This window comes from Streptopelia decaocto (genome assembly GCF_964273445.1).
Source record: "Streptopelia decaocto genome assembly, chromosome: 5".
NCBI classification, from domain to species: domain Eukaryota; kingdom Metazoa; phylum Chordata; class Aves; order Columbiformes; family Columbidae; genus Streptopelia; species Streptopelia decaocto.
This window is the reverse complement of record NC_138659.1, coordinates 59070973-59083913: the sequence shown is the minus strand read 5'-3', so window position 1 is coordinate 59083913 and position 12941 is coordinate 59070973. Positions and strand designations below refer to the sequence as shown.

The window sequence follows — 12941 nt, the reverse complement described above, 5'->3', positions numbered from 1 at the left end:
CAAGTGGAAAAAATATTGTAGATTAAAACTTCCTGCCTAAAAATGTAGATTGAGTTTAGTTTTGCTCCTATTCTGACTTTATCTTCACTGTTTGTAATCTGGAAGCTTCTTTGACTTTTGTTTTTGTAGATGAGCTGTAAAAAACTTGTCATCTCATCATTTCCTGTGGAGACCAGAGGATCTTTTCTCTCAGGTGGTTAAGGTTCTTAGGATCTTACTGTTGGTTTGCCTTATAGTCATTTGAAACAGCTCTTGTCATTTCTCTGTAACATACCTTCTGTGGAGCCGTTACATTTGTGTAGCAACAGGCACATTTGATCGGTGTTCTTGAAATCAGGCTGAGTGTACCTTTGATTGGGATCTAAGCACAGCTTTGAAATGGGCTAAGTCTGCAGCTTCTGAGAAGCACCTGACTCTTCTCAGAAACGGTTGTGGTGATTTAATCTCAAATCTTTAGTTTCTAGGATACTGCAGATATTTACGACTTTGAGTAAGCCTCCTGAATTAAGCTGGTCACCTTCTGGGAGTAAATATTTGTACGTATCTACTTAGCCTATTGTGTCTAGGGGGGCACCGTGCATGGGAGATGTCTTCCTTTATCGGGATTTAAAGTTGAGACCCCGAGTGCCTACAAAATAACCCAATATCTGGCTGGGTTTTCATGAGAGAACTGAAATTAGTTCCAGGGTTTTTTTTTTTGCCACTGTTTAGTCTGCCATTTAATCTGCCAAAGCATATCCAAATTTAAATCGATTAAAATGTTGTTGTTTCCTGTCCTGAATATGTTGTGTAATAGCCTTCTTTAGCTTTTTAAAATATTTGCTCTGCTTCACTCCGGCACTGGTGGGTGAAGAAATTACTATGTCAAATCAGTCGGTAGGATGCCTTGAAATCTCCCAGGTCTGGTGCACTGTTGGGGCATGATTAGACCCTGCCACACAGGGTTTCTAGGTCATAGGCAATATTTACAAGTTGATGGAGAAAGAGAGATCTTCACCAGCTGTTACCAAGAGGGGGCTGGTGTAGTAATTTTCATCTTTTAGTCGTAAGACTTATTTTGGAACAAAAATATTCTAATAAATGTTGTTTGTTTCATTGGCTTTGGTAAACTTTTCCAGATCTTCAGTATCAACATGTGCTGTTTTTTTGTCGGTTTTGTTTGTTTGTTTGTTTGTTTTTCAGCCTGGGGGTTCAGTTTGTAAATACTCTGAAAGCAAGCAATGAAAAAATATCAGAGCCTTAGAGATTTTTGCATAGTTTTCTGTCAGTTTGGTGTCGTCATCATCTAAACATAGGCAGACTGGACTGGAAGAGATCTCCTGGGTCTCAGCTCCCTTGTTTTTGCTGTTCACAGGCACTGTCGTATTACCCTATTTATACGCGCATTCAGCTCTGTCTTAGTGCTTGGTGTTTGTCCTGATTTGGGAAACTGCTCCCATGGTTGCAATTCTGAAACGCTCTTCTGAGCATCTTTAAATTTCCTTTCTTGTTCCTGTCCTGTCCAAAAGGACAGAAAACTATGATCCGGGAGCTAAGTGTACAGGCAAAAAAAAAAAATCAGTCTCCCCAGGTGGGACAAAAAAATGTTCCTAATGTCTCCTGGAGGTATGTTATTCCTTCTTAGAGCTCTCCACTTTCAGAAACAAACTGCACAAATATATCAGAAATCATATGCTAGAATTAGCTAAAAAATAAAGTTTTCTGGCACCAGCAGCAAAAGACCACAATCATCTTCATTATAAAGAGTATGAGATTGTTTAGTACCAAATAGCATTCCACATTGGACTCTTGTGAATCAGAGCTGTCTTGATGTTAAAAGACAAACAAACACGGATTCAGACTGCAGATTCGGGTAATTTGCTCCACCGACTCAAAAGCTGGCTGTTTCAGGAGTGAATTTTAGTGATTTACGGTCCCATCTCATATTTCCAAAAGTCAGTTCTTTACTAGTTTCCATTTTTTTTCTTCCCATCACTTTGTCTTGTTTAGGTAATACATAAATCTATCAGAAAAGAGCGTCATCTTTAACCTCCGAGGCCCCTTGGTGACAAGCCCCATTGTCAAAGTCAGGCACTTTGCCAGGAAACTGTGACTCCCAGAGAGAGTGTGCAGGGTTAGGGGGAAAGGATACTATTGCCAGAGAAACTGTATTCCAAGTGGATTTGTGTGGAACAACAACGATATCCAGTGACTGGTTAAATTAGCCACAGATGTGTTTTCTAGAACGCTGTCCAAGAAGATATACAGTACTTTAAGGCTCGGTTCAGACATAATGATCTTCTGAAGCCAAATCAGATCCAAGCAAAATTGCATCGGTGCTAGGGAAGCTTTAAAGGAATTGTGTAATGTGATTCAGACAAGCAGATGAATCAGCCTGCTGTGAACTAAACAGGGAGCACATCGGGGAGAGATGAGGTAAGGCGACTTGCAGAGAAGTGTGATAGTTTGATGTGAGCAGTTTGCTGTTAAAATCCGAGCTGCGGCGGGTCGAGACAGGCAGTTAAAGGGGCAGGTCATGCCAGCCACCTACCCAGAACGCGTGTGCAGAGGAAAATCTCCTGGTGGTTTCTTTCAGCTTTTCAGAACGTATGAGTGCTTGGTTTTGCACTTGCCGTCTCCATTGCTTTATCTCTGTCCCTGTGTCGCTCCTCCTACACGGCAGTGCTGCAGATTTCAGTTTTTAAGAGGATAATTACTCCGCTGAGGGCAATGTACTTAATAAATATTTGGTGAATTTTCACGTATCAGAGTACAGGTGAAGGCTCTGGGACTTTTCTCATACAGGAGAATTTTGTCTTGGCATCACAGCTCGAGCAGTATGTGGAATTTCTGTCCGAGATCGGTGTCGAGAAGCTCAGCTTCCATCCTGCAGCTGAGTTCTCATTCTAGTCCTTAAAGTTCAGATAAGACAGACAGTGGAAAGAAGTCCTGTTGAATTACAGATCTGCTATAAGGTTTAAAGTTCTGGGGAAACATAAGCAGCTTAGTTACTGTAGTAGTTGGAACAGGGAGCAAGAAAGGCTTTTGTTGTGTTCTCTGACCTACTTCTTTACCATGTTATTTACTTGAACTAAATTGAATATGGTGTATTAAAACATTGTAATCAAATAAGAGCATGGAAGTATTCAGCTTAGATTCTCGTTGCAATAAGCTTTTATAGTAAAAGTGGAATTTAAAAAATAGCAGTTTTGTTGAGGAGTTGCAGGGAATTTATAAATAAAAAGAAAAATTTTCACTGTAGAAATAGCATATTGTTGTGGACTAAAATTTATCTCAGTCACTTTTACATGTTTTTAACACTGTTGGTGTAAATATGGAAATAGATCTGTTTAGGTTTGCATGGAATTTCTAGTTCTAGTTCCAAAGAAGGCTCAAATGCTGTGAGTTTATTCACAGAAATGTTATTTTCTTTTTCTTTCCTTGTTACTTCTTGGTAATAATGTGTTTTAATCAAGCAAATTGTATTGCTTCCCATCCTCTGCTTCCAGACTCCTCTCACTTAAGCTCTGAATTCTGCTTCAGGAGATTTTGCACTTCTATTCTTAGGAATTTTTGCAGGTCACATGCAAAGCCATGTGTGTGCATACATGCGTTATGTCTTTAGACAGTGTACCAATAATTAGAATAACCCTGCAAAGTCATGGCTTTGCTTGAGGAGAACTTATGGCAAAAAATGAAACAAGCCTCCGCTTTCGGGTATATTTTCTGATTTTGACCTGTGAGAGCCAGACATCCTGACAGCTCACAGAATATCCTTGTTCTAAAATGTGATTATTTTGAAAATGCTCATACCTATGGCTTTATTTCTACTCTCTTTACAGGGTCTTTGTAAACAGAAGTTTAGCCATGGAAAAGATAAAGTGCTTTGGTTTTGATATGGATTACACACTTGCCGGTGAGTATCTTATTTTTTTTTTTTGTCATTGGCTTAGTTTGGAATATTGCCTATTGTTGAGCAAAAAGCAGTTTCTGCTTGAGCTACTCCAGTTAGCAGATGCTTCTTCTATTAGCAAATAAATCATTCACTATTCATTGCACTTTCATTTTGGATGTTTCCCTTACATTTGTTATCTGCAAGCTGTATTTGGTCACAAGCTGTGTTGCTGTTGTACAGTTTCAAGTGATTATGGGTGTCAAGGAAACCAAAGCTTAATAAGTCTAATTGCTTCCTTAGATTCCACTATATTTTGATGTTGCCCCCAGTGCAAATTGGGCTTTGAATAACGATGTGTTTTCTTTTATGCTTAGGGCATATGGCGGGCTACACAAATTCATTCAGAAAGCTTTGCGCATTCTTTATGGCACATGGGCTGTGAGAGGTTGCATAAGACCTTTTAGTTTCATAAAAATGTTTGCATGACTTCTCCATCTTTGAAATGCACTACAGGCAAGTTCTCTGAGACTTTTGTTGGGTGGAGAGACTAAAGTTACTGTTTTCTACGTTATCAGGCTTGCATGATGTTACATATTTTAAGGAAGGAAGAGATAAAAATCCCACTTCCTCTTCCCTAGGTTATAGTATCATACAGGCTGTTACTGAGGATGTCATGTAAATCCTGCCTTCTTTCTCATTACCACTTCTAAGGTTGTGGATAAAAAGTTCCTATCACCCTTGATATTTCAGTATATAATTGTTGTGGATATATACAAACTGAGAAAATGTGAGGTGGAGTGTCGGGTTCACCTGTCAGGTTAATGCAGTGTGTCAATTATGGTCACCTAGTAACTGTGTACTGAGAAGGAATGAGAGATGAGTAACGTGGTTGGGGAAAGTGTGAGGGTCACAGGAGCTGGGGTCTGTGGCCAAGGAAAGGGCAGGAAGGTTTCCATGTGCTCATGGTTCAACGCAGTGCAGCAGGGAGCAGTTTTGGAGGCTGTGGCAGGTAGTTGCAGTTTATATTTAGATCACTTGGTTTTGTTCTTTTAAGCAGTTATCTATGAGGCGGTAGTTATATATAAAATGTTTGGTTGTTCAACGCCTTATTTATACATCTGTTTAAAGTTCCTGCCGCTTTTAAAGTCATGAAGTGTATCATTGTTAATCTGCTGGATCTGACTGCAGGCGCGTGCTTTTGGTGTTTGCGTTTCCCAGCTGGGACAGCCTTGTGGCAGTACCTTTAAGGAGCGTCAAACAGTTGTTCAAGAACAAATACTTAAAAAAAAAAAAAAGGTTGTGGGTTTCACTTCCATAAAGGAAAAACAACTTCTGTGCCTTTTGCAAACTGGCAGCATTTCCCAAGGACTCAAGTGATCCCAGTGGGTCTGGCGTGGAGCATGCAGCATGTTGCTAATTTTCATCCTAGCAGAAGGAGAGCTTCAGCACTATCCTCACTCCTCCAACTGTTCATTTTACTCAAGTGTTGCTTGTTCCAGTAAACACAGAGCAAGTGTGTTGTTATCCACAAAATGATGCTTGATTTGATGACAGGAAAAAATATGAATGTTTCAAGCATTCTGAAGCAGTTCTCAGGGACATGAAAACCTGGACCTTCCAAGGCTGGAAGATCACAGTGCTACAGTTAAGCAGGCAAAGTTGGTGCATTCAGGGGAGTTGAGTGACAGGGTATGGTGCAGAAAATGAAATTGAGATGTAGTCAGAGCAGAAAACTGGAAGTCTGGACCACTCTTGGGTAAGCTGCTGTCCTATGACTTGCTCTGTGGTACAACAGAGATAATAGTTGCAGATCATTTTACAAGAAGTTGTGAGAATGTAATTAGGTTGGAAAGCCTTTTGCAGATGAAGAGCATTATGCCTGGTAAGTACTATTTCCCTTTCACTTGATTGGGAAATTTAACTTGCAAAATTACCTGTTTGTCATCTTATGTCTCAGAGTCATCCTTTCTTCTGCATGTGGGCTTTTGTTATCTGGCCATTATTTGCTACGTATAACTGTCACACACAAGAAAAAATACTTATTAATTGCAGGGGCTTTAAAGAGCATAGTGTTAGAATACGATTATTATAGTTAACTAATTGAAAATTATAATGAAGAAGTGGGGCAAGCGAAGTGTATGTTAGTATGTAGTAATGCATTCATTAGACCCTGTTGTGTTTTCTGTCTGGGCACATTGTTCCTTATACACTGTTTCACATGGACACACTACTGTCTAGAGTTAAAAAAAAAAAAAAAAAAAAAAGTAAAAGCTAGTTTATCTGTAGTTTAACATCTAGAAATGGTAGCTAAATGGTATCTGTATACCAGATAATGCAAGCTGAGCACAAGTCCTTTGGAGGCCATTCAAGACATGTAAATAGACCAAGGAAGAAGAACAGAAGCATCCCAAGTGTCACCAGCTCCTCATCTAGTCTTCTGCATTTGTACTTTCAGTTATTGCTAACTCAGGTTTCTGAAAAGTTGTTTAAAAATATCCCAAACACAATCTTCGTATTTAATGACTGAAGGCAGTCAGAGCCATTAACCCTGCCAAAAACGGTATCCCGTGTCCTTTCCCCAGTCTGTTGTGAACTTTCACATCAGAAATAAACTGATGACATTCATCTCATAGCTGACAGTCATATACTTTGACATCTCAGAAGAAGAATGATTATTTTTTACCTATCTTGTGAAGGCAAGGCTGCAATGTCAGTGAAAGAAAACATGTTGTCACTCTTTTCTCCTTCTTCCCAAATCAGTGGCCACTGCTAGTGCCCAAAGTCTCGCTCAGGAGGTAGTTCAATACCGTAGAAATCAGAATCACTTATTTTGAACTTCAGAAGCCTGAGACAGTTTTGTTCTTGTAAGGACACAAACCTACTTACAATAACACTGTTTTCTGTCTAGAATAATCTAAATTTGGTAGGGACATGGCATTTTCATTTTGAAGTACATTGTAACAGCTACTACACACATGCTGCAGTGATGGTGTTTTCTCCTACTAGCCTGACTGAGAATATCAGCTTGCCAACTGACAGCCGTTTTAGTATCATCGTGTTACATCGCACGTAAAATATAATTCCGTGCATTTGTTTTACAGAGTAGTATTTCTTAGTCTTATTAAAGGACTACTTAACTCAGAAATGAAAAAATTTGAGGCTGTCTGGTATAGCATTGCCACAGTGATTTTGTCTGCTGTCAAGTCAAAATTAGGTTAAACTTTGAATTCTTTTTAATAACTTCCGTTTTTCTGATTGTGTTTCTCTCTTTCCTCGCATAGGGTTGAGAAATACTGTTAATGGGTGGGTTGGGTGAGCAAAGTCTTTTTGTCTTGAATAAAAGAGCCTGAAGGTTTTAGCCTTCTCTTCTGAGAAGTTATGGATCTTAAATTGCTGGATTTGTAGTTGTTGGGGTTACATACAGCTAGTGTTAATTCAACTGCTAGGAGCTCAAAACAAAATGAAAGCAAATTGAAATAACTCTAAGGTTTTAGATTCCTTGTTTTCCCATCAAGGATTGCTGTTGCATCCTCATGGGGTGAATGAGATTTCCTACATGTATAGATGCTCCAGTGTTTCCCTAAGTTTATGTGCTTGATCCACTAATAATAGAGGCTCAGAAATCTGTGTTGTATGTGAAGCTGGCTGTCCCCTTCCTATTCAGTCTGTTTGGTTTGCTTGTGTTAGAGAATCACATTTAGTACCTAAAAGAATGTTTCTTTTAAACCAGGTGCTATCGGGAGGAAAGTCAAAGGAGCAGGAAGAACAGCAGGGTTGGCTGTGGTTTGTGTGCATAGTTAAAACAGTTGCTGCTTAAAATCCTGGAGGGTTTGACGCAAGCAAGAGTCATCATCTATTTCAGCCCTTGCTGTTAGCAGAGGTTAAGGCAAGTTACAGTGATGTTACGCAGCTGTTGCCCCAGCAGCCCTTCACTCTGCCGCTGACCTTGCTGCCTACCAGGGCTCCCTTGCTCCTTGGAGAGTGGCAGCATGATGGCAGCTCTGGGATCTGCAGGTACCCGTGAAGGGCTGCACTCGCCGTCAGGGCAGAACTGGGAATTTTTGAAGAAAATCCTGTTTAAATCCTTAAGTTAGAGAGCTTAAGGGTCCTTTTGTAGTGCATTTTTGTTTGCTAAACATTGGTTTCTTTTATTATCCAAATGATTCATCTCTGCTTATTCATCCTTTCATACTGGCTAGAAGACAATTAGTCAGTAACAATTCTTGTCTGCCTTCCTGTTTTACTAGTGCTGGCAAAACTGCCCATGCTTTGGTAAAGAAAAATGTTGCATGTAATCCAGAAGATTCATAGCCTTTGTTTTGTGTTTACTGCAAACTGCAGGAAGAATGATAAAGGTATGTCAGCAGGGAGTCTGCAATGCTCACCTGAAGCCAGGAGTCTGTGAGGCCCCTTGGAAATGGGGCAGGGAGAAATTGATTTCACACAGCATTTTATTTGGCTGCTTCCCTCTCAGTGTGAACTACACTTGTAATTACTAGCTCTGGATCAAAGTAATGCAGGAGGCCTTGGCATTACTAGGTCTTGAACGGGACAGGTTGCACAAGGAGGTGATGGATAGATGTCCCTTGACAGGAGCAGGGCTAAAGCAGTTCTCAAACTGGATGTAATTTCACACCATGCCACTGGCAGATGGAGAGGGAATTAGTAAGAATTACAAACTCAATTGTGCTTGGAAAGATTCATCTGTGACTACCCTCCTTCTCCAAAACTTACAGCCTTGTTGAAAGTTTTATTTTCTAACTCTGAGGTAGATAAGATGTGATATCAGTAGGCAGGATGCTTTCATTTGGAATGCTTTTCCTGTACTTCAGTCACTGCTGCTTCTATGTTCTGCAGAAATCAATAATAAAATCATCACTGGCTGCTGAAAACTGTTTCAATAACAAAGGAGAAATGAGGCTTGAAAAATACTGGTTTTATTGTGTGCAAATATGATTAATGCAACATAATCTGATTGGAATATAGCTGGTGTGCTGGAAACATTGCCAACTTAATGCCACGATTTAGTGCACTGCAAAGATTTTATTGCAAAATTGCTTATGCTTTCAGCTGCAGCATTTCCCTTCTCATCACATGGGAAAAGACACAGGAAGGACAGCTTGTCTTTCCCAACTTACTCTGAAATGTAACATGCATAAACAGGTTTTGCCCCTTCCTCAAGTAGCTTATTGTGTCTAAGCCATCCTTACAGTTCAGAGGAGAGGGAAGTTTTTCACACCCACATCTTATTTTTGAAATGCATTTCTTTGCCTGTTAACTCTGGAGAAGATACACTCAACCAGAAGGCAGGATTTGCTTGTTGCTGCATGTGATCTAGGAGGAAATGTGGCAGCTGAATTGAGAACTGGTTCAATTGATCTGGTATTTTTACTGTAGCTGAGTTCTGTCAGTTTTCTGTGTTTCGGTTTACACAGCTCAGAAGTGGGACTAATGAATGTGTACCTTCTATAAATAAATTCTGGATTACACAGATGAGAGACAAAGTATAAACATGGGAGTTTTATATAGGAAAGGTTGAACTGAATACTTTAAAAAGGTCCTGAGCTCATAATGTAAGCAACTACGAAGAAATATTTGTTCTTCTGTTTAGAAACTGTTGTTGTATGTTTATTGGCAATGGGCTCTAATACAAATGTGCTCTCCTCTAAGTAAAAAAGGCTCTCCTGCGTAGGTTAAAGGTTTGTCTTCAGTTTCATCATGATGTAAGGACTACAGGCTTTGAGGCTTTTCTGAGGAGATACTAAGCAGTTCTGCTTCTTTCCCAGTTCTCTGGAAAATACAGTTCTTTGTGTTATATAGAAATAGTATGGTGACTAAAGAGGGGGGTTGGTAGAGTGGCAACAGTAGCCTTCAAACTGTCCTAGCAAAAAATGAGAGATGTGTTGATCATTGCACATCTGCTGTCTGCATTTTCACATTTGCACGTTCCCAGTTAAACAGGTGCAGATTTTGCAGATTTCAGAGGCTGGTTTAGCCACTAGTGTTTTAAAGCTAAAGGCAGATATAGAAGCTGAGTTGTTCCTGCTATGCTTTGAGCTGGATGTTTTTTCAAATACCAGTGCAGTGCTTGAGTGGATATTGTCCCTGCTCTCTTTGTGTTGCTGCTCTTCGGAGTTTGGCCGTTTAAAGCTGTGTAATGAGCAAACCGAGGTCTGGAGCTGTGGGATCTCACATGCTGGCGTTGGGAGTGAGGAGTGGAGAAAATACGTGTTGCTTGCTCCGTCCCAGTAAATCACGGACTGACAAACTGCTAATCTGCTGTCTGTGGGTTCTCGTAGAATCAGAGTGTTAGACAGAAGCTGCTGAAAGAACAAGTCTTCACAGTGTAAAGGAAGTTTCAAAAGATGCTATATTCTGTTTTCTTGCTCTTAAAAACATGAGAATAACACCAGACTGGGTCAGCAGGCTGTTAGTATACCAATGGCCAGTTCTTGTCTTTGCCAGATGGATGGATGGAAATATGGAGGTATTTTTCAGTGTAATAGACCCCCTTATCTAGTAATCTTAATACCACAACAGAGGTACTATTAAATTGCAAATACCCCTGTGATGATGGGAACAGCTTCCTTTGTAGGAGGAACCAAAGCTGAGTGTACAGAAGGCTTTAGCTCTGAGATCACATGTGTGCTATTGCTTTGTGAATGCCTTATTTTAGCACACAACACAAAACTTATGTATGTGGTTTATTGACAGCCTGAGTACTTGTGCTACATATAAGCCCAGGTGCACACTGTTAAACAAATGTGTAGCTTTTGAGGCCCAATATCTTGAGTGAATGTGGAAAGAAATAAGAAGCTGGGTCTGTTTGGACACTAATGCACCTAAATAATGCCTTAGATATAGTGTATAAATGGCTGCTATACCTTTAAGTAATTTTTTTTTTTATTTCTAGATGCTAGCAAATTATGCTTGAGCTTGAAGCACATGCGACTGTTTCTTCCCTGTTCAGAAGTCTTCATTGAAGAACTAAGCTGATATTTTGGCACAGTAGTTTGTTTCCATGGAAATGCAGGGATATTTCCAGTAGGGGATTATGAGTCCCAGTGGGCTGTGTCTGAGAGAGGTAAATTGTGAAGGCCACCTGTAAGCACAAAAAAAAGATTCTCTTGTGTCAGGGAAACTGTAAAAAATTCCCCTAAAAGAACCAGGTGACCATGTAGTCGTCTTTAAAATATTATTCCAGTGCAAAGAAATGTTATGCCACTATTAAAACAGCCAAACTGAAGTTTCCTTGAAATACAGAGTCTGTCTGAATTGCTTCTCTCAACATGCAAAATGTGACCTCAGTGCTGTTGTTGTTACCTCAAGCCATGAATTTTTATTCAGCGGAAGAAGTTGTTCCAACACTAAGCTCTGTTTTGCCAGCCTCTGAGGCATATCCAAACAGCCTAAATCTTTGTTACATCGAAGACAAACAAAGTGCAGCAGCAGCAAGCTAAAAATATCTGGAATTTACCATGAGAGCACTAGTAAGTCTGCTTTGGGAAGAGTTAAAGCTGGTGATACTTGACAACACTCTTTTCTTAAACAACTAGGAATGCAACACTAAACCTGAAGTGAACATCCAGCAATTCAGAGCCAAGCTGAACATACAATTCTGTTTCAGTCCTTGAAGGAACAACAAATCCTGTCTTTACAGATCATTTTAGCATGCAGAGTAGGAGAATAGGAGCTGATATGGTTCCAGGTTAGAGGTTTTAGAGCTGAAAGCTGTGCACTTGGGGATGTTTGCAGGAGAGTTAGAGGTAAGGAATTTTCCATCGGCCTTAGGCTGCAGAGTGGGTGCATATCTGCTTCGTGGGCACTGCTGCAGCTGGGGACTGTGGAGTCTTTGTGCTTCTTCATAGGTGTTTGCTGGTTTCCACCCAAAAACCTGTATTTGTCATTGTCAGAAAAGGGTGCTGAAGAACCACTGAAGCTCTGATCCAAAAGATTCAACCTTCTGATGATTAGTGACTCTTGTCTTTCTTCCTGTTATCAGATTTACTGTCAAAAACATCTGTGGCCACAAGAGGCTTAATGCAAGATGTGGCTGTTCATGCATGGCAGAGCAGCTTGTGTGTTAAGCATATGAAAATATCCTGAGATGCACCTGGAGGTTTTGTCAAGGTCTTGTTTGCTCATCACTACAAATACATAGCTTCTAGTGAAATAGAAAAGGTACATTAAATAGGTACATTAAATATCAAAGTGTGCTTAAAGCTCAGCTTTATCTTAGTGCACAGAATACTTCTGTGTTTGAAAAGGTTTCTTTGGGTAAATTAAAATTACAATCAATATGGCAGCAGTTTCTTCTCATTTCAGATAGAAAAACTGAATCAATTCAAAGAAATAAAACATACTGTTGCTACCAATTTTGTTTGGTTGGTACTATGAAAATTCAAATTCTATAGTTCTGCTTTGCATAATACCCAAGAGTCAGGAGGACTGGGGTCTGCTCCTGGCTGTTTTTCAACTTGTTTTGACCTTACACAAATCATTTATGGTCACAGTTCAGGCGACTCAATAAACAAATGGCAAGTCAGTGATTCACCACATTTCTAATTGAAAACATATGAGTTGTCCCGTGGGTTTCATTTAGGATTTCTTGTGGTTACAATTTGGCACGTTTACCACTTCGTCAGTTCGTTTACAGGCACCAAGCTCCCAGGTGGGCACAGCACAGACATGCGTGACTCCATTGCCCTGTGTGCAGGGGGGCACTTAGCAGCGTGGGCAGAGATGAACTGAAATCAGGGCTGTATGCAACCAGGGCTTTAACCAGGAGTGTCCTTTTTTTCCCTTCGTGTCCAGCAAGGATGCTGTGAAATGTCTGCAGTAGCCATGGCAGAAATTGAGGTAACACTTGACAGGTCTTTGGAAAGAGAAATGCAAGGCAAGGGTGCTGGAGGCTTGTGCCTAACCCTGTTCCTGGGACGGTCAGGCCAGCTGAGCGTGTTTGTAGGGAGGCTCCCGCAGTGCAGTTACCTCTGCAGGGTTTCCAGTTCTCATGGAAAAGAAAATCGTCTGCTGTGTTTCCAGCGTGAAGTGGCAGCACCCTGCCAGG

General features: G+C 40.4%; 1 protein-coding gene across 1 annotated transcript in view; it reads left to right on the top strand.

Annotated features, from left to right (window-relative positions):
- The window catches only part of NT5C2 (5'-nucleotidase, cytosolic II), a 62432-nt gene that overhangs the window by 28001 nt on the left and 21490 nt on the right, over positions 1-12941 (top strand). The window contains exon 3 of the mRNA XM_082054694.1: positions 3822-3895. Within this exon, the coding sequence (XP_081910820.1) occupies positions 3822-3895 (74 nt within the window). The remainder of the gene's footprint in view (positions 1-3821; positions 3896-12941) is intronic.